Raw genomic sequence first — 23479 nt, 5'->3', positions numbered from 1 at the left:
CGTCAAGCCGTTTGAGAAAACCGCTGAACAGAATGGTCTGATAATGCTGTATGCTGATAGTCCCTAATGTGAACTAGTGCAACATGCTTTCAGAATTTCGATTGGTCAATTAGTTTAGCAGCCATATTGGATTGAAATAAAACCGGAAGTGGCTGTTTTACCACTTTCTGAGGGTCTAGGCGTCTAGATTTTTTTATGGTATATAGTACAACTCATGTGTAATAAATATCAGCAATAAAAACTTTAGCGGTCATGTGACTTTTCCCGCCATTTTGTTTTTCCTAAAAACGGCAAAAAACACTTAAAAATCTTCTTCTTCAGAACCACCAAGCAGAATGCTCTCACATGTAGTATTTAGCTTCTATATATGAATCCCATTTATGTTTGAAAAAATGTTTACGATTGGTCACGTGGTTTGGCCACCATTTTGGATTTCTTCTAAACAGGAAGTAGTTTTTTACTCTGGCAACACTTGAGGGAATATTTTCAATTTTGCTTCATGGCATCTGTGTATCAAGCCCTTTCAGAAACCTAAAAAAAATTTCAGATCAGTCACATGGTTTGGCCGCCATTTTGGATTTTAAGCAAAATTGACCAAAAGTTTGGGTATTTGTTTCTCAGAGACGATTCAACCAATCTACTAGATGTTTTTATATTTGCCATGCCTGGCCTTAGCTGCATACGAGAAAAATAATATTATTTTGATCAGTCACGTGGTTTGGCCGCCATCTTGGATTTTGTGAAAATAGAAATTATGCAACTACATGTTTTGTATTAGTCTGATTTCTTTCAAATTTTGTATGTGCATTTGTGTCATCAGATGCATCATTTTGCCCCAATAGCACACTGTTAGGCCACGTGGCTGGGCACCCATGGGGTGGGGGCTTCTAACCTCATTAATATGCATAACTGTTATAACTCAAGCACTGTTGTAGTTAGGGAGATGAAACCTGTGTTATTATGACAACATTAAAAAAGTGATTTCATTAAAATGACAGATGGCCATATATGGTCATGTGAACTCATTAATATGCATAACCATAATATCTTAAACACTGTTGCAGTTAGGAAGATGAATCCTGTGTTATTATGACAACAGTGAACAAGAGATTTGATTAAAATAACAGATGACCATATATGGACATGTGAACTCATTAATATGCATAACCATTATATCTTAAACACTGTTGCAATTAGGAAGATAAATCCTGTGTTATCATGACAACAGTGAACAAGAGATTTGATTAAAATAACAGATGACCATATATGGTCATGTGAACTCATTAATATGCATAACCATTATATCTTAAACACTGTTGCAGTTAGGAAGATGAATCCTGTGTTATTATGACAACAGTGAACAAGAGATTTGATTAAAATAACATGACCATATATGGTCATGTGAGCTCATTAATATGCATAGCAGTCATATCTAAAACACTGTCGCAGAGCAGGACATGTAACTAGTGTCATTATGAAGACATTGAATGAAAGATGTAACTGACATTAGAAATGGCTATATATGATTATGTAATCTCATTATTGTGCATAAGAACATGGCTCATTATATATCCTGAAAACCATTTCGATAACCAAACCAGGTAAATACATGGTACCAACTTCATTTTGACCTCATGTTACTGATAATTCAAGCTACCTGATTGTCTAACATGTGACCTCATTGATTATGAAACAGAATCTTGTCAGCTTGGGCCCCGGTGACGCCGCTTGCGGCTTTAATCTTTCTTTCTTCTTTCTTCCGTAACTTTTTTCGTCAAGCCGTTTGAGAAAACCGCTGAACAAAATGGTCTGATAATGCTCTATACTGATAGTCCATAATGTGAACTGGTGCAACATGCTTTCAGAATTTCGATTGGACAATTAGTTTGGCAGCCATATTGGATTGAAATAAAACCGGAAGTGGCTGTTTGACCACTTTCTGAGGGTCTAGGCGTCTAGATATTTTTATGGTATATAGTACAACTCATGTGTAATAAATATCAGCAATAAAAACTTTAGCGGTCATGTGACTTTTCCCGCCATTTTGTTTTTCCTAAAAACGGCAAAAAACACTTGAAAATCTTCTTCTTCAGAACCACCAAGCAGAATGCTCTCATATGTAGTATTTAGCTTCTATATATGAATCCCATTTATGTTTGAAAAAATGTTTACGATTGGTCACGTGGTTTGGCCACCATTTTGGATTTCTTCTAAACAGGAAGTAGTTTTTTACTCTGGCAACACTTGAGGGAATATTTTCAATTTTGCTTCATGGCATCTGTGTATCAAGCCCTTTCAGAAACCTAAAAAAAATTTCAGATCAGTCACATGGTTTGGCCGCCATTTTGGATTTTAAGCAAAATTGACCAAAAGTTTGGGTATTTGTTTCTCAGAGACGATTCAACCAATCTACTAGATGTTTTTATATTTACCATGCTTGGCCTTAGCTGCATACGAGAAAAATAATATTATTTTGATCAGTCACGTGGTTTGACCGCCATCTTGGATTTTGTGAAAATAGAAATTATGCAACTACATGTTTTGTATTAGTCTGATTTCTTTCAAATTTTGTATGTGCATTTGTGTCATCAGATGCATCATTTTGCCCCAATAGCACGCTGTTAGGCCACGTGGCTGGGCACCCATGGGGTGGGGGCTTCTAACCTCATTAATATGCATAACTGTTATAACTCAAGCACTGTTGTAGTTAGGATGATGAATCCTGTGTTATTATGACAACCTTGAACAAGAGATTCGATTAAAATAACAAATGACCATATATGGTCATGTGAGCTCATTAATATGCATAACTGTCATATCTCAAACACTGTTGCAGTTAGGAAGTGGAATCCTGTGTTATTATGACAATATTGAACAAAAGATTTGATTAAAATAACAGATGACCATATATAGTCACGTGAGCTCATTAATATGCGTAATCGTTATATCTCAAACACTGTTGCAGTTAGGAAGATGAATCCTGTGTCATTATGACAACAGTGAACAAGAGATTTGATTAAAATAACAGATAACCATATATGGTCATGTGAACTCATTAATATGCATAACCATTATATCTTAAACACTGTCGCAGTTAGGAAGATAAATCCTGTGTCATTATGACAACAGTGAACAAGAGATTTGATTAAAATAACAGATAACCATATATGGTCATGTGAACTCATTAATATGCATAGCAGTCATATCTAAAACACTGTCGCAGTTAGGAAGATGAATCCTGTGTTATTATGACAACAGTGAACAAGAGATTTGATTAAAATAACAGATGACCATATATGGTCATGTGAACTCATTAATATGCATAACCATTATATCTTAAACACTGTTGCAGTTAGGAAGATGAATCCTGTGTTATTATGACAACAGTGAACAAGAGATTTGATTAAAATAACAGATAACCATATATGGTCATGTGAACTCATTAATATGCATAACCATTATATCTTAAACACTGTTGCAGTTAGGAAGATGAATCCTGTGTTATTATGACAACAGTGAACAAGAGATTTGATTAAAAAAAACAGATGACCATATATGGTCATGTGAACTCATTAATATGCAAAGCAGTCATATCTAAAACACTGTCGCAGAGCAGGACATGTAACAAGTGTCATTATGAAGACATTGAATGAAAGATGTAACTGACATTAGAAATGGCTATATATGATTATGTAATCTCATTATTAAGAACATGGCTCATTATATATCCTGAAAACCATATTTCGATAACCAAACCAGGTAAATACATGGTACCAACTTCATTTTGACCTCATGTTACTGATAATTCAAGCTACCTGATTGTCTAACATGTGACCACATTAATTATGAAACAGAATCTTGTCAGCTTGGGCCCCGGTGACGCCGCTTGCGGCTTTAATTGTCAATTGTTTTTATTTTCGTAAATAGAGAACGTAAATTTGTAGACATGGGCATGTTATAAATGTAATCAGCTAATTTAATCGTCCGATTTTTTGTAAGCATTATAAAGCATTTTCCATATTAAAATTAGGATTCATAAACACAAAGTATATCAATATATCATAAGGATGTAATATGTAATTAGGAATTTGCTTTATCTGTAAAGTCTAAAAAAAAATATTTTTTTTACTGTAAATGGAACTTTTAATTTTATTTCCCGTAAAAACGTAAAATGCATTTTTTTATTTCCTGTAACCTGTATTAGCTACTACCTCCCTTGGCCCCTCTAGTTTGAAGCGATCACAGGCGGTCGCATAAAACGATTAGGAATTATTTTAATTCTTTGGAATGCATTTTTCATCTGGGGTAGGTGAATAGAACCGGGACATCCAAGCTGAGAACAGTCTATTGCGGGGAAATGGGCGTCCAGGGTGGTGTTGTGCGTGTGTTCGGGGGGGGGGGGGTGTCAAAGGCCATACCACGTGACGGAAGGATCAGCACCCCATAGTAGCGCATTCCATGTATATGGCGAAGACGTCTACTATAATGAATGATCGAATAGTATACTGTACTTTTTGTTATATTCAATAATTCAGAAAGACTACAAGACTTCCTGCCAAGGACTATGACTACCTCTAATCAGGGAGCTGTAATGAGACACAGCTCCCTGCTCTAATCACAGTCCCTCTATCCCTCTAGAGGGACTGTGCTCTAACCATGGAGCGAGAAAGGGAAGGAGAGAGGACGCTATTGTTGCTGCCTGTTCCATGATAGTTATAGTTTATTTGCTCATTAGATAGTTTATTTACTCATTAGATATTGACCACTTCATTTATCTTAATCTTATTACGAGATTAACGGGGTTTAATCTTCTGTCAGTTAACTTCGTGGCTGTCCGTATACGTTCGGAGACCATATCAACCCGGGTGAGCATGCGTACACACTTGAAAATGGCGAAGCAGGAAGAAGGTTGTAATTATTCGAGCGAGTATTTTGAGGATTATGCTGAAGATTGGGGCGACGTTGAAAGTATCGAAAAAGAAGTGCTATTTAATAACAAATCATTATGTATTTGTGGTGGCGACGAGACTGAGTTTATGATCGCATGCGATGAAAATGACTGCACAATCTCTTTTTACCTCCATGCTAAAACCAATACAATCAACATCATTATAACTTGATACATTTGAAAATCTCAGACATTAACCTCGCCCTCTAAAGTTACAATATCACATAATAAATGACTCGTACAATTTGAACATTAGCCAATCATAGACATACATAATAATTACATAATTATTAATAACATATGAGACTGACATTCTAAATACCGATAACCTATAAACTTGTTATTGAAGTATAGACTGACTCTGGCCAAGCAGGGTATTACAAATCTTCTGGTTTCAAAAAACTACATGCAAGAAAAGCGCCCCTTAGTATAAAACCGAGGTGAGTCCCTAGGGATACAATGAGTTCATGGGGGTATCTTAGCTAAAACGAATACAAGCATAATCTTGTGCATGTCCTCACTAAGCGGTACTGTCAAACCACATATCATAGACAGGGTTATATCCATCCAAATTATTTATCACATAGGCATGAAAATACATGGGGTAACGACTCGAAGGTCAAGACTTGGATAAGGAAATAATACTAGCCGATTACATAATATTCTTTGGTTATCCGCCAAGCCACTGTAATATTCATGTTTTCAGTACCAAGGGCGCAGGGATTGTATGGCGGTTGTTTGTACTATTGTCAAGCTCAAGGCATACTGATGTATTTTAAACTCAAAACAGTGTTTTAGTCTTTTATCACTTTATAAATTATTACAGGACCAGTTGTTAAGCAATAATCACATTTTTTTGGTGGTCAGTAGAAATGAACTTTTACACACCAGCTCAATGGATGGCAATATTTTGGTTAAAGCAAATGATTTTGTTTCCAATTGATAGGCATCATGACATGCATTGAGAATTCAAATAAGATACGATTTAGCATTCACTGCAGGGCAATAGTAATGTAGTTTACATCCATCATAAGTATGGTCAGGACATTTGACATTTCTTGTTCAATTAAATTAATATGCACCTAGGATTTTCAAAATTCAAAGCCAATTTGGCTACTTTTATTTTATCGTACAACTTCATACAGGAAACATAATACAAATAATATACACAAAGATGGGTGTAACATGGCCTCGCTTAAGTACAAGTACTAAACTAAGATATTTTACATGTTTTTAAGTAAAGTACCACACCATCATGGTCTAATGTAAACAAAGCATTAAGTCAATGCTTTGGACATTGCCATTCTTTGAATTGACCAAAAGAATAGAGAACAAACATATGGTTTTCAGCTTATGTGCATTAGCATAGGGTTTATAATAAAAAATAAAAGTCTAGGTATTGGAATGTTTCAAAATAAATTGCCCAATCACTTCAACTTTGTTGAACATTTAATGTTTTTTGTGCTTGCCTGAAAGCAGAGAGAACTCAATACTGGGATGGATGGTGACACAAATCACTGTAAATTATCCATAATGCATTACAGTACCAGCTGATGTACTGTAAACAAAATAATTTTCACTGCTTGAAATATTTTCAATTTCAAGATTTTATGGCAAATGTAAAAACAAAATTTTGTGAAATTCACCGAAAATCTTAAGAAATTCTGAAATTTGTTTCTCGTTAAATTAGACACTTTACAGTACATAGCATAATAAATTAACAATTTCTGATTGAATGGACAGTAATGGTGGCACCATAATCATTGCAAAGCATGCATTCCAATTTTGTGAAAAGAATGCACTTTACATGCATTGTATACGTAAATGGGAAACACAACTCACTACGATATGACTGCCGCTTTAATGGGGTGAACACAAAATAATATGGCATACAGCCAAAAAGTGAATAAAGTGATTTACAACACCATTTAAAAATTGTGTCATAAATAATCACAAATACTGAATAATTTATATGATTGAAAATGATTTGACAGTCATTAAGTTGAGTCCTATATTTAGGTTTTTCTGAAATTAATAGGAATCAAGAGAAGTTCAGCATTTACAACTTGAGATTAAAATTGTAGTTTAATCTATCACACTTGATAACATAAAAGCAAATGAAACTTATTTAAAATAGGTATAAAAAATATTACATACTGATGAGAGGATCCCTGTATTCCAGAACAATGATAATTATGTCACATAACAAAGATTTGGGTGAATGATACACTTTTGTTGTTTTGATAACAATTTTGTTGGTCATCTCAAAACCGGTTAATAGTGCAAACATATCTGATAAGTCAACTATGTACAAGAAGTGTTGCTATGACATGGGATAGGGAAAGATATAGGGCATGTTGGATTGAATGACTAGCATTGATGTTTTAATGGCAGTTGAACCAATTTTAATAGATAAGATTGAATTTTACAATTTTTATTAAAAGTTGATAGAGTGTAAATTGCATACAGTTATTTAACTCTATCAAAGAGGATGGTTAAATTGGAAACAAGCCAGTATCTGTTTTTATGTTACTCCTCTTCACCTTCAGCTGGTGGCTCAGCAGCTGGTTCTTCTGCTTCTTCTTTTGGTTCTTCTTCTCCACCTGCTGTTTCAGGTTCCTCTGTTGTTATAACTGGTTCTGCTGCCTGTAAATTACAAAATATATCATATATTAGTATCACTGTGTATACAAAAATAACAGGAGTAAACTTATATCATGTTTCCAAAGAAAAGGTTCAAAAGGAGCCCTATCATCAAGACAGCTTGTGCATCAAGTTTTAATTTAAAATGTGGCTCACTTTTTAGCATGTCTGAACGTTAACAAACGTTTTGGTCTTTTTATTTGCATGTGCAGCCCATGATAATTTTGAACAAGGAGCCTGTCGGATGAGATAGCTGTGCTGTGCAATGCACATTTCAATTAAATAACAGAAGATATCATTAGAAAATGAACAAAACGGTTTTTAACAAGAAGTCAAAAATATCAATTTTTACCAAAAATATTCACCAAAATTAGAGAATTGAAGGAAACATTATGAAATGAACAAATCTAAGAGAGATATATCCAAGGTATCATATCATTCAGGCTTGTAGTTTTCAAGAAGAAGTCGAAAAAGTAAAAAGTTGACACGGACGATGAACACAAAATAAAATTTGAACCTGGATGAAAAGGCAAAATAGAGAAATTCAACACTTACCTCTGTTTCTTCTGCTGGTTTTTCACTTTCAGTGGTTGGCTGAGTTTCACCATCAAGTTTTTGATCAACCAATGCCTGTGCTGTTTCAGTTGCTCTCTCTTCATCCATTACAGAATGGTCTAGTTCAAAATATGCTGCCATACGTTCTTTAACAACATCCCTGATGATTGCTATTGATAAGAGAATAAACAAATTAATCAGACAAGTGTAAAGGTCGAGTGGTGGATCATAAATCGTATCAATACACATTGTTAGTCATTTGAATGGGTCGGCTAGAAATGCAAGTTAAAATAAACTGTTATGATTTCTGTAAATATGAACAAAAATAAATTTTACTTACAATCAAGAACAGTCCGTGACAGTATTGATTTTCCAAGTTGTTTTTCAACTTCATCCATAAGCCATGGCATAAATCCAGTTTCAACATCCCTTTCCACCGGATCATAGAAATATCCATTGTCATTAAGAGTACCAAACACGGAAGGTACAAGGTCTGCCAGATAGGCCTGAGCAAACGCCCTTGCAGCAATTTTATCTGCAGTTTCTCTTTCTTTCTTTAGCACCTCTCTCTGTTGCATCATACGTCGTTCCTGATAAAGAAAAACAAGTGCATACACAATAAGGTTCTGTAAAATATTCTAAAAGCTGAGATATACTGACTGACAAGACTTCTAACAATATGATTGTTTTTCTACAAATCTAAAGCTTACAAAGTTAAAGCAGTTATTTAATATTTTTAAATAATTGAAAATATCATCTACCTTTTCTTCCCTGTGCCTCCTTTCTTGCTCCTCTAACCTCTGAGTTTCCACAAGTTCGGCATTTCTAAGTTCTTCAAAGGCACGTTGTTGAGACCTTAGATTGGCAAGTTCCTCTTCTTCCATTACTTCTAATAACGCTTGTTCTACCGTTTTACCAACTAAAACTTCTAAGATAGGTTTGACTTCAATGTCAAAATCAAACAGCTGTAAATAAAATAAAGAATTATTTCATTTACTCATGTTTTCTATTTAAACAATTCTGTGTGTTGAAATGTTGGAATCTGATTTTTTTTTTGGAAACAATATTGAACTACTGTGAAAACCACAAATTCACAATCTCAATATGTGTACCCAGTAACATTTTCAAAGCTAATAATTAAATGTATCTTTTTAATTGCAACATTTAAAAAATAGTTTATCTTTGTATCTTCTTATTTCACACTTTTTTTTTTTTTTTTTATACATAACAGAATCATTCATACTATAAGGGACAAAAAAGTGTTGCAAAACATGACATTTGAATCATGTTTAGGCCAAGTAAAAGAATAATTATAATTGTGTACCCATATTTTTGGTGAAACTCAAACTTTTATTTGTATGCAAAGTATATTGCCTATTATCTCATTCTGTAACTTCTCTAGTGATCAGATCTGTGATCACAACACATCATACCAGTACCATGTGGCAAGACAAACAATGTTTTAAGACAATATATATACTGGTACTCAGAATATTTCCTGAGTAAAGAATGTCTCTGTTGCATCTAAATTAATCTAAAAACGGAAACAAAGAGTACTCATTTGGGTGTAACTTGAATGTCACATTGTAGGTTATTTTGTCAGCACCAATGTATACTGGCTCTGAGAAGTTTTTTTTTTTAATTCAAGAACAAGAAAAGCATTTTCATTTGTATGCCGTTGCATATTCTTGATGGAGTTTTTATGGTATAGAAAATAATCCCCAGTTAGCAAACTTACACTTATTTCATGAGCAACACACATGTCAACCAAAAGAAACACAGTTTGTTGGTTATTTTTTTCATTGGTATTAGAACGGATATTCAGAAAATCATGATTTTCATACAATGGTTCATTTTTATATTGTAGTTCACAAAATTGATATAAATGAAACATGAAAATGACAATGTTTGAGTCATTTAAAATAGGTTCCTATGGAGAAAAGATCATTTCATATCTGAAAATATTGTTTAGTTACATAGTCATAAAATGGCATAAGATAGGTAATTTAATTTTATTTTCCATGGATTTTACAAGAATTCTTATAAGTAGCACTTTCGAAACAAAATATTGAGATAAAATTTTCATCCCATTTAATAAATATTTAAATACCCCAAAAAAACCATAATAAAAAAAGGACACAATGTTCGATAGAGATTCATGTTGTTTATGCATAAGCTTACATTAATGTGTTTGAAATGAAATATAATTTGTCAGTGTTTTAATGCTATAATTACATTACATAATTACAACTTGGATTTGATCACATATTAACCAAAAAGTCACATTTCAGTGATTATTTTGTTAAGTTAAGTTGCACAGTACAGTAAAAATCATTAAAATCTATGTGTCTAATTATTTCCTAGATTTCTAGTGCATCTGCAATGAGAGAACTGTTTACATAAGAATAAAAGTAATTTTAAAATCTATGTGTCTAATTATTTCCTAGATTTCTAGTGCATCTGCAATGAGAGAACTGTTTACATAAGAATAAAAGTAATTTTAAAATTTCTTACCTCTCCTTCTAATATTTGTGTTGCAATATCTTTGCCTGTTTTAGCAGGAACAAATAATGGTGTTGGTGGTCTATCAAGGAAAGCATCAGTTTGAACTTGGACATCAGCTTCCTCCACTCTATCACTCAGCTCTTCTAAGTATAATTCTGTTTGGACATCAATGTGTTTGCGTCCTTCTACTGGTTCAGGTGACCTTGGACGAAGTTGATCCTTGGCACGTTTTCTGGCAACAGCACGCCGTCTGGCTTCTTGCTGTCTCTGCACTTCAATGGGATCTGGTTGAGCATTCTATAATAATTGATGATAAAAGGTCATTAATTATCAAAGATATTGTTTTAATTCCCAGTTTATGTCAAAATGTTATTTAACAGTGATATGATATTCTTGTGATGAAAAATTCTGCCGAGGTACAATCTATTATATTATACCAGCCCAATGTTTGGATGTTACAAGTGACTATGATCACAGTGCCCTAGCCAGTGTCAATTGGCTACACTTCTTTGGCTTGATGTGTGGTTCAACCAACCCTTGTATATTATTCAAACAATTCTGACTGTATACTCATCATGAAGTGTATTTTTTGATGCTTTGGATTGGTTGGCCGCCTTGCCACACTAACATGTTCATGCACTGCTGTAAGATAACTATAAACTAGATGCCCCATTTTTTTGTTTAACTACCGGTAATTATCATGTACTTGGATTGTTATTTTTATCAGACAGCACAATCTGAGCAGTTTTGAGTAATACAGTATATGATTTACCGGTAAATAATTCAACATGTATTCTAGTACAGGAGCAGTTTTACACATAACAGCTTGTGTGATCATGACAAATCATTACCACATTGATCAAGGTTGTCATCTGATCAAATTATCATTGTAGAAAGTCACGCATGACTTTATGTAATTTAAAAGTTTATCTCATGCAGTTATGATGTTTAATTTGTAAAAAAAGATAAAATTTCAACTACGATGTCCACTGCATTGAAATCAAAACACTCTTATGAGCAGAAGCAAACAAAATCATATAATTAGTTACATTTATCTGATGCACTTTAGTGAATATGAATCGATCAGTTTTTGTTTTTCAAATACCATCTTAGTTTGGTTAATAGAATGTAATTTTTAATATATGTATTACATTATACATCCACAGCAGCTCATTCAGAGCCCATAGAAATACATAGTACAATGGTGCCCATCTTAGCAACATAGAACGTTCCGCCCCTTTGAGAATTCACTATTTTTATTTTTAAATTGACTTTAATAGAAGATGACAAGCCAAATTAGAAATACTACACTTTCTCCTGGGAGGGGGGGGGGGGGTGCAATGAAGTTCATATCTGCTCTTGCATGTAAAACACTAGGGAGGTCATTAAATTCAGTATTGAACAACAAGAGAATTATATGGTGAAACTTGTTGAACTCGATCATCAACACAATATTTTGACATAAAATAACTTACCGCAGGAAGTGTGTGCTGTGCGTATGTGTTTCCTCGCACAATACGCCTGTCGTACATAATATTGCCATATGGAGCGGAGGGGTCATTTCTAGATAATAAAGAGTATATCAGTATGAAAATACAAGTATAATTGAAATTGTTAATCAGCAAGAAAATTGGCAAGTGAGATTAATCAGAATGAAGTGTTCGATTCACGCGCCACAATGTGTTCGTTGACACCCGCGTTGTCAACGTTATTTTCAGGATTAACAAAACAGAGCTTTTCGGAGACAGCTAAATGGGAATAAATGAATTAATTAAGCTAACCACGGATAATCACAAGTAAAATCAAACGCAACTATTAAAAATCTCCCAAATAGGTTCAATATCTAATAATAAATAAACCAACTTAGTGGAGGTGAGAAAATAAACAAAACATTCACCAACACATTCTGTATACACACGCATTTACAACATACTGTTTGACCCACAAACTACCAAACTATTTGGTGCCAAAATTTTAAGTCAAGTTCAAACAGTAAGATCTTACAAAAATTAATAATAGCTCAACAATCAGACACAATTCGAAATTACAGATGACAACGACAAACTTCCGATTCGATCCACTAGGAAATATTGTATGTATATAAATCAGGACCAACAGTGATCATTTTAGTTACAAATAAGATCTTAGAATAATTCCTACTTTCTATAACAACTACTGGGGGGGGGATGTTGACAGCAGGATTTGTTGTAACTAACTTACTGTTGTAAAAGTGCTGGGTCTTGTCTGTATTTTTTCCTCTGTGGCACTGCTCTGGGTTGGCTGGCAAATGTGTATGTGCCACTCTTCTGTTGTGGTATCACCGTCGTCATGTTGATAAGTTGACAGAAGTCTAGCAAATACGTCCTTCAACAATTCCGACAACAGTTAGTGAGAAGTTTGTACAAAATTACAGGTCTTAATCACACAAACTGAACAATCTTTACAGGGCTAACTACGGTAAAATATTACTCTTCGATAATGGCGTTCACTGTTTCCCTGTACACATGAACATTTTACATTAACCACGGGTCATTCAAATCACTCCGCAAAACGTGTGGGCCTGTTCTTATCCAACAAAAAAAAAATTTTTAAATGAACATGCACTCTTGAGATTAACAAATGATTTAGCGAGTTAGCTATATAGATCTGAACTATGAAAAACATGAATATAAACTAATAAACGGAATATTTTTTGAGGCGGATTGATAAATTGTTTGAGTAGTTCGGCATAAATATTGTGAACAAGGGTTGCCCGTAGATACAAACACGCGTAATTGTAGTCTCGTGAAACGCGTGAGCGTAACCACACGATAGAATCACACTCAAAATCACGGGTATAAAGACAGCGTACGATTCGATTCACGTACGATTTAAATACCTACGCGTGCTCAAACAATTATGAAATAGCAATAGAAACATACAAGAAACGCATAATTATGTTTTAAAAAAAACTTGAATAAAAAATATAGTATCAAATTATCCCCACTCAGTACTAAAAAAACTAAAGAAATCTTGGAAACAAGGACGTTGACGATGTTTTTATTGATATTCATTGCCCTTTGATCTTCTTTGTGCACTTCAGACGGAGTCAAGGAACTGTCATGTGCACTATAAAAGTATTTATAACCTTCATTTACATGGACAATAAAAAGTTTATTCCTATTTTTCCACAATATTGTTACATTGGCTCAAATTTCTAAATATCAACATTCGCGTGAATTATAGGTATTTCAATGAGACTATTAATCGTACGTCAATCGTACGTGAATCGAACCGTACGCTGTCTTCACACTCGTCTCAAAATCAGACTGGGCATGCGGAATGCCGGGGGGGGGGGGGCTTCTTCCACATTAAGTGGGTAAGGGTGTGCAGCCCACCTCTCGTAAACCATACTCACTTCTAAACCATTTTTTTTTCTATTTATATACCCACTTCTAAACACAAGTGTTTTCAGCAACAACAAAAAGACACCCCAGCTTACAACTTTCGCAACCAGTGAGCGCATCCTGGTGGCGATGCATTTTATTCAGCCTTTTCCAGTATCTGGCTTTGAATATAAGGACCTGTGAAAAAGTAAAAAAATGCTACACACTTCAAGTTCTAAACCAAAACATTGATAAATGACCACCCACTTCTAAACAAAATAACGTGAAATGACACCCCAGTCGGGCGGCACATACCCGTATTGCACTTCTATGCAAGTAGCCCCCCCCCCCCGTGCGGATGCGCTTTCCAGAACAAAACTGAGACCCAACTTGAACTTTCAACGACTCCTGAACAGTCTTTTCTAAACCACGGGGCCAATTTTGCCGGGCTGATTTGCTCCACAAAAACCCATATTGTTCCGTGCTGTGTTTACCACTCTTAGCTAATTTAAATAAACAACATATAATATTTGGTTAAATTGTAATATAATATACTTAAATTCAATTCAATTCAATTAAATTAAATTAAATTAATTTATTCGTTTATTAGAAAAATAACAACACACAATGTTCACTGTAGCGGGAATAACGACATTGTGTCTCTGGAAGTTTTCTGTCCCACATTTGAAGTCTTGTGTGTTTTTCTGTCCGATTTTATCTCCTGCCACACTAAACTACAAAACAAACGTATAGACAAATTCTAGTCAAGATTCAAGATACGTACTAGTAGTATAGTGGATTTAAAAAAAATTCTTCACAGAGAAAATGTTGAAAAAAAAAAACCTCTACAGATAACTCGTATTCAGTCAGGACAAACCGTCGAACGAGATATCAATCTCGGTCAGGATATACGTGTATTTCGATTAATATAATCCAGTCAAGATATTGTTGATCTGATCGGGATCATACTTTCCTCTCACAAAGACTATAAAAGCCAGGGATCGAACATAAGTTGTCCAAGGCAAATTTTTGCTTTCTGTTGTTAAAAAGATATTTATCCCTATCGGAATAGAAGTTAAAAATGAAGTTAGCCCTGAACTAATCCTACTTCGAGACGCACAAAGACAACTTATCCCGATCGGAAGTTAGCCCTGAACTAATCCTACTTCGAGACGTACAAAGACAACTTATCCCGATCGGAAGTTAGCCCTGAACTAATCCTACTTCGAGACGTACAAAGACAACTTATCCCGATCGGAGGTTAGCCCTGAACTAATCCTTCTTCGAGACGTACAAAGACAACTTATCCCGATCGGAAGTTAGCCCTGAACTAATCCTTCTTCGAGACGTACAAAGACAACTTATCCCGATCGGAAGTTAGCCCTGAACTAATCTTTCTTCGAGACGTACAAAGACAACTTATCCCGATCGGAAGTTAGCCCTGAACTAATCCTTCTTCGAGACGTACAAAGACAACTTATCCCGATCGGAAGTTAGCCCTGAACTAATCCTTCTTCGAGACGTACAAAGACAACTTATCCCGATCGGAAGTTAGCCCTGAACTAATCCTTCTTCGAGACGTACAAAGACAACTTATCCCGATCGGAAGTTAGACCTGAACGAATCCTACTTCGAGACGTACAAAGACAACTTATCCCGATCGGAACTTAGCCCTGAACGAATCCTACTTCGAGACGCACAAAGACAACTTATCCCGATCGGAGGTTAGCCCTAAACAAATCCTACTTCGAGACGTACAAAGACAACTTATCCCGATCGGAGCTTAGCCCTGAACGAATCCTACCACTAGACGCACAAAGACAACTTATCCCGATCGGAGCTTAGCCCTGAACGAATCCTACTTCGAGACGTACAAAGACAACTTATCCCGATCGGAGGTTAGCCCTGAACGAATCCTACTTCAAGACGTACAAAGACAACTTATCCCGATCGAGATATCCTCAGATCGATGTGCACCTGTATCCCGATCAAGATATATTTATCCTGACCCGAGTAGAAATGCACTCGTATAGTTAACTTAAAGATACCAATAATCAATTATGCTTCCTTTAACTACCAAGTTAACTATGATTTCCCATGATGGACGTATATTGAGAGACACCAACGTAAATCCACAGAAACTGACATCACAGCTGTATACCAGATTCGGTCTGGTAAGATTTATCAAAACGTGAAAGTAAAAGTTATTCAGTTTGGCGTTAGTTTGCCACCAAACATGTTCTAATCACAGGGCCGGACGATCTATGTATGGCTGGTAGGATCCAGCAGAAAGAACTAGAATAATTGCGTACAGCTTTAAATAGTCGTTCATTTTGAGTCAAAATATTGTTTAGAAATAATATTATAGCAATGACGCTACAAGAATTGTTACCGGGTCGGTGTGTACAGTAGAATTACCTAAAGGGGGAAACAAAGCACACAACTAGCATTTTCTAAACGGCAATTTCGAATGCATTTAATCTTTTTTTTCACGTGGACATTATCATCTAATCCTATAGAAAAATGCCAAAAGTTTGAATCAATGTCTTATAATTCTTAGTAAAACGCCATCTTTTCGCCCCAAATCGCTATTAGCAGTTTTCTGCGACAACTTTCACGAGTTGACAGGCTGGACGCATAAACAGCCGGGATCACGAAAATGATTTGAAAAGTTATCGCGGAAAACTGCTCATGGCGATTTTTGGCGAAAAAGTGGGGTTTCACTGACCCGGCAGAAGTCCTAGTAGCATTTGGCATTTTTTTGCCAGATTCTACCAGCCACACTGGCGGATCCAGAAATTCGGTAAGGGGGCACTTCTATTGACGTGGGTTGGGTTTCTCAATTGTCAATTTGTCATTTTTTAGCGGACTAAAGGGGGCGCCTAACAGTCAGCAACTTAGACAGCAATACTACTGATATAGTTTCCGAAATTAGCGGGTGGTTGCAGTGGGAATGTAAGTGTAAATTTGCAATAGAAATAAATAATAATAACTGTATTGACATATTCATTTTGAGTAGAACATAGTCAAATCTATAACTAAATAACAATACAGACAAATAAACAGACAAAAAGATACTATAACAGTTTAACAAAAGGGCTTAGAAAAACAGGGAATTGATAATTACTGTGTAACATTACCATACTTTCTTTTATAAACATAACAAACTGTATCAATGAGGAAGTGTTGCCCATAATGTCCATCAAATGGAAATTAACAGTTTTATTTCTAATTGAGTCAAACAATTTGTTCCTGATTGCAATATGTTGTGAGCATTTCATAACATAATAGAATTCATCCTCAATTGAATTTGTGTTGCATTTTGTACAGATGAGTCCCATATCGAACAGGACGCAGCACGACGACTGCCATAATTAATAATTAATATCAGCTTGACCTTTTGAACTCTTAAACTCATTGAAGTGGAGGTCATACAGTATTAAACACGTGACCCGATATATGAAAATGGCGTCCTCTATAATTGTTCCACACCTTCGTTATGGGCTGGCAAGATTTACTCGATCAGCCCTTGCTAGTAACACTGTCCCTCGTGTTTATTTACAAAAATGGCATGTTTCCCAAGCTATGAGGCCGCTGAGCACATCGGCAAGCATTCTTTCAAAAGACACGTAAGTAAAATCGCTGACGAACCCCGCAGACGCACACTTGCCAACATAGCTAAGGTTACTAGTATAGTAACCGTGACCATGGAGGTAAAAAAAATATTTTACCTCCATGCCGTGACATAGCGTAGAACCGGTCACACACCTGGTCGGATTTCTTTTAAACGGACGAAGTGTCATGTAACTTGTATTATTATTTGGTAGATCCATCGCGTTTAGTTTTTGTCATAACTCAAAGTCTCGAGCATCTTGTAGGTCTCCATGACCTTCAGTGGGTCTCCTCCGGGTCTTTTTGACCTTCAGAGTGTGTGATTGTGAAGCATGAATAATTAATTGTGTGACGTCTTGGACTGATCATGGAGGTATGTTTCTGTTTATACCTCCATGGACTGATTCACAGTCAATTCGTCTCAATTCACATTCGTCCTAACACATTCGTAGCACAAGTCGATTCGTCCTAATTCACAATCGTCCTAATTCTCATTTGTCCCATTTCACATTCGTTCCATTTTTTTGATCAGCATTACGATCTTGGGCAGGGTCAATTTCTATGTGTGTTATTGTGCAAGGGGTTGACATTGACTTGCGGTATATGCTATGTCTTGTCGGTTTGTGTTGCGGGTTCGGTCAACTGTATATAGTTACTGACACGCTTGCATGCACGAAATATTCCCACCAAGCACCACCATACTTGCTTGTATTCACCGTGTGGATGGCAGGTCAATCGGGTCATTCGTGCCCAATATATTTGGGCATAGTGAAATAGTTCATATTAAATATATAAAGATAAAAGACAGGAAATCCGTGCTTGAATTTATTGTTAACAATTTATTGTTGATGATTTATACACTGAAGGTAAGTCACTCAATACAGTTGGATAAAATACAAGAAAAGTTATTCATAAAACGCACCAAAGAAAGTGTGGCCAGAGGGACGTCACATGCCGGTGCAACCACGTTATGATTACTTGAGGTTGATTTGAGACAATAGTTTGTTTATTAACACAGACTTTGGAAAGTACAGAAGTAAAGTCACGAAACTACAAGACAATAAAAAAACAATTAACAGTAAAAAATAAAAAGTGCATAAATTACAAAATTATATTTACAAATCACAAAAATACATTACAATGCATCAATAATTATACTATGGGATGCTGTGGTTTTATTTTTGTGTATTTGTATGTATTAAATAATAACTCTACGTTGCGTGTAAAGTGTATTTTCATTTATTTACTAATACGAGTAATTCTACGTTGCGTGTATGGCGTATTTGTATTTATTTACTAATACGAGTAATTCTACGTTGCGTGTATGGCGTATTTGTATTTATTTACTAATACGAGTATTCTACGTTGCGTGTATGGCGTATTTGTATTTATTAACTAATACTAATAATACACGTGAGGATTATTCGGATGTAACTTTTATATTTTATTTTCACGTTCGAATATAGCCGAGAAATTTGCTGTGATTTGTTTTAACAAGACATTTTGTTTATCTTATAAATATATACAAGGACGTGAACGATAAGATATATAATATATATGTTGCCGAAACGCCTGTCCACTTATTTACTCAACAAAACGGGTCTGACTCCTGATTTTTAGAGCTGAGTAGACTATGGACTGCTTTGTTCCTGTAGTAAAATTGATGATTTGACAGTACATGTACATATCGTTATTCTGTGTGATGTTTCTCCCTATGGAACTATGAGCTATTTTCGAAATGTGTACTAACTCGAAGTTTCTGTCCCTGTTATATTTTGTGAAACTATTAAAACAATGACAAATGCTCATTTTGGGAAGTTCAATGTTAAAATTGGTCGGCTGGTTGATAATAAAATTTTGAATATAAGATACTAAAAGTGTCCATGAAATCAACATGGCGATGTCTTAATGACGGGATGATGATTTTGTCTTGCATACTGTTTAATAGGCAGAGTTTTCCAATTTTTCCAGTGTACATTTTTATACAACAATCAGCAAGTTTGAGTGTATTGCATCAGAGCATAATTCACGACAAGCATTCACAACAAATCTTGTTACTCACATTGCTGTGAATCCAGTAGTTTTACTATAAATGGAGGTAACATCCCCAATTCTGTTTAATATTCAATCATCTTAAAGTAAAATCACTGGGTCATTCACTAGTTCAATCACCACTTAAATTCAAAATGTCATCTTACATAGGTCTGTTTTCTTCATTTCTACCACATAAGTGATTCATACTAGTATGATATGACGATGGTGGGAAGTGCAGCTAGATATGCTCATAATAATTTATGAAATGAATGCAAACCGTCGACAGCGATGCATATTAATGAAATGAATGCAAACCGTCGACAGCGATGCATATTAATGAAATGAATGCAAACCGTCGACAGCGATGCATATTTATGAAATGAATGCAAACCGTCGACAGCGATGCATATTAATGAAATGAATGCAAACCGTCGACAGCGATGCATATTAATGAAATGAATGCAAACCGTCGACAGCGATGCATATTAATGAAATGAATGCAAAATGTCGACAGCGATGCATATTTATGAAATGAATGCAAACCGTCGACAGCGATGCATATTTATGAAATGAATGCAAACCGTCGACAGCGATGCATATTTATGAAATGAATGCAAACCGTCGACAGCGATGCATATTTATGAAATGAATGCAAACCGTCGACAGCGATGCATATTAATGAAATGAATGCAAACCGTCGACAGCGATGCATATTTATGAAATGAATGCAAACCGTCGACAGCGATGCATATTAATGAAAAATGAATGCAAACCGTCGACAGCGATGCATATTAATGAAATGAATGCAAACCGTCGACAGCGATGCATATTTATGAAATGAATGCAAACCGTCGACAGCGATGCATATTTATGAAATGAATGCAAACCGTCGACAGCGATGCATATTAATGAAATGAATGCAAACCGTCGACAGCGATGCATATTAATGAAATGAATGCAAACCGTCGACAGCGATGCATATTAATGAAATGAATGCAAACCGTCGACAGCGATGCATATTAATGAAATGAATGCAAACCGTCGACAGCGATGCATATTAATGAAATGAATGCAAACCGTCGACAGCGATGCATATTTATGAAATGAATGCAAACCGTCGACAGCGATGCATATTAATGAAATGAATGCAAACCGTCGACAGCGATGCATATTAATGAAATGAATGCAAACCGTCGACAGCGATGCATATTTATGAAATGAATGCAAACCGTCGACAGCGATGCATATTAATGAAATGAATGCAAACCGTCGACAGCGATGCATATTTATGAAATGAATGCAAACCGTCGACAGCGATGCATATTTATGAAATGAATGCAAACCGTCGACAGCGATGCATATTTATGAAATGAATGCAAACCGTCGACAGCGATGCATATTAATGAAATGAATGCAAACCGTCGACAGCGATGCATATTAATGAAATGAATGCAAACCGTCGACAGCGATGCATATTTATGAAATGAATGCAAACCGTCGACAGCGATGCATATTAATGAAATGAATGCAAACCGTCGACAGCGATGCATATTAATGAAATGAATGCAAACCGTCGACAGCGATGCATATTAATGAAATGAATGCAAACCGTCGACAGCGATGCATATTAATGAAATGAATGCAAACCGTCGACAGCGATGCATATTTATGAAATGAATGCAAACCGTCGACAGCGATGCATATTTATGAAATGAATGCAAACCGCCAGCGATGCATATTTATGAAATGAATGCAAACCGTCGACAGCGATGCATATTTATGAAATGAATGCAAACCGTCGACAGCGATGCATATTAATGAAATGAATGCAAACCGTCGACAGCGATGCATATTTATGAAATGAATGCAAACCGTCGACAGCGATGCATATTAATGAAATGAATGCAAACCGTCGACAGCGATGCATATTAATGAAATGAATGCAAACCGTCGACAGCGATGCATATTTATGAAATGAATGCAAACCGTCGACAGCGATGCATATTTATGAAATGAATGCAAACCGTCGACAGCGATGCATATTTATGAAATGAATGCAAACCGTCGACAGCGATGCATATTAATGAAATGAATGCAAACCGTCGACAGCGATGCATATTAATGAAATGAATGCAAACCGTCGACAGCGATGCATATTAATGAAATGAATGCAAACCGTCGACAGCGATGCATATTTATGAAATGAATGCAAACCGTCGACAGCGATGCATATTAATGAAATGAATGCAAACCGTCGACAGCGATGCATATTTATGAAATGAATGCAAACCGTCGACAGCGATGCATATTTATGAAATGAATGGAAACCGTCGACAGCGATGCATATTTATGAAATGAATGCAAACCGTCGACAGCGATGCATATTAATGAAATGAATGCAAACCGTCGACAGCGATGCATATTTATGAAATGAATGCAAACCGTCGACAGCGATGCATATTTATGAAATGAATGCAAACCGTCGACAGCGATGCATATTAATGAAATGAATGCAAACCGTCGACAGCGATGCATATTAATGAAATGAATGCAAACCGTCGACAGCGATGCATATTAATGAAATGAATGCAAACCGTCGACAGCGATGCATATTTATGAAATGAATGCAAACCGTCGACAGCGATGCATATTTATGAAATGAATGCAAACCGTCGACAGCGATGCATATTAATGAAATGAATGCAAACCGTCGACAGCGATGCATATTTATGAAATGAATGCAAACCGTCGACAGCGATGCATATTTATGAAATGAATGCAAACCGTCGACAGCGATGCATATTAATGAAATGAATGCAAACCGTCGACAGCGATGCATATTAATGAAATGAATGCAAACCGTCGACAGCGATGCATATTTATGAAATGAATGCAAACCGTCGACAGCGATGCATATTTATGAAATGAATGCAAACCGTCGACAGCGATGCATATTAATGAAATGAATGCAAACCGTCGACAGCGATGCATATTAATGAAATGAATGCAAACCGTCGACAGCGATGCATATTAATGAAATGAATGCAAACCGTCGACAGCGATGCATATTTATGAAATGAATGCAAACCGTCGACAGCGATGCATATTTATGAAATGAATGCAAACTGTCGACAGCGATGCATATTAATGAAATGAATGCAAACCGTCGACAGCGATGCATATTTATGAAATGAATGCAAACCGTCGACAGCGATGCATATTTATGAAATGAATGCAAACCGTCGACAGCGATGCATATTAATGAAATGAATGCAAACCGTCGACAGCGATGCATATTAATGAAATGAATGCAAACCGTCGACAGCGATGCATATTTATGAAATGAATGCAAACCGTCGACAGCGATGCATATTAATGAAATGAATGCAAACCGTCGACAGCGATGCATATTAATGAAATGAATGCAAACCGTCGACAGCGATGCATATTAATGAAATGAATGCAAACCGTCGACAGCGATGCATATTTATGAAATGAATGCAAACCGTCGACAGCGATGCATATTTATGAAATGAATGCAAACCGTCGACAGCGATGCATATTAATGAAATGAATGCAAACCGTCGACAGCGATGCATATTTATGAAATGAATGCAAACCGTCGACAGCGATGCATATTTATGAAATGAATGCAAACCGTCGACAGCGATGCATATTTATGAAATGAATGCAAACCGTCGACAGCGATGCATATTAATGAAATGAATGCAAACCGTCGACAGCGATGCATATTAATGAAATGAATGCAAACCGTCGACAGCGATGCATATTAATGAAATGAATGCAAACCGTCGAC

General features: G+C 35.8%; 2 protein-coding genes across 2 annotated transcripts in view; one reads left to right on the top strand and one right to left on the bottom strand.

The window, feature by feature from the left end:
- Window positions 1-7014: 7014 nt before the first annotated feature.
- Window positions 7015-13160, bottom strand: LOC100378839 (radial spoke head protein 3 homolog B-like). The gene is made up of 7 exons (XM_002740542.3): window positions 12872-13160; window positions 12127-12214; window positions 10661-10948; window positions 8908-9111; window positions 8487-8736; window positions 8147-8316; window positions 7015-7594 (listed from the first exon to the last, which is right to left on the bottom strand). Exons 1-7 carry the CDS (start codon window positions 12979-12981, stop codon window positions 7478-7480), a joined length of 1227 nt encoding a protein of 408 aa, XP_002740588.1. The 5' UTR covers window positions 12982-13160; the 3' UTR covers window positions 7015-7477.
- A 4311-nt stretch (window positions 13161-17471) lies between these two features.
- Window positions 17472-23479, top strand: part of LOC146735854 (adrenodoxin-like) — a 37179-nt gene continuing 31171 nt past the window's right edge. The window contains exon 1 of the mRNA XM_085505365.1: window positions 17472-17645. Coding sequence (XP_085361491.1) covers window positions 17476-17645 — 170 coding nt within the window. The 5' untranslated portion in view covers window positions 17472-17475. The remainder of the gene's footprint in view (window positions 17646-23479) is intronic.

This window comes from Saccoglossus kowalevskii, chromosome 11 (assembly GCF_978046115.1).
Source record: "Saccoglossus kowalevskii chromosome 11, keSacKowa6.1, whole genome shotgun sequence".
In the NCBI taxonomy this organism is placed as follows: Eukaryota; Metazoa; Hemichordata; class Enteropneusta; family Harrimaniidae; genus Saccoglossus; species Saccoglossus kowalevskii.
This window is presented reverse-complemented; position numbering and strand designations above follow the sequence as displayed.

What these genes read in the sequence shown, in the direction of transcription:
- LOC100378839 (XM_002740542.3), bottom strand. Translation starts at nt 12,981, where the DNA reads ATGACGACGGTGATACCACAACAGAAGAGTGGCACATACACATTTGCC. An exon ending in CACAGCACACACTTCCTGCG is followed by an intron (nt 10,949 to 12,126) that starts GTAAGTTATTTT and finishes CAATTATTATAG; the next exon opens with AATGCTCAACCAGATCCCAT. An exon ending in GTCACGGACTGTTCTTGATT is followed by an intron (nt 8,317 to 8,486) that starts GTAAGTAAAATT and finishes TCTTATCAATAG; the next exon opens with CAATCATCAGGGATGTTGTT.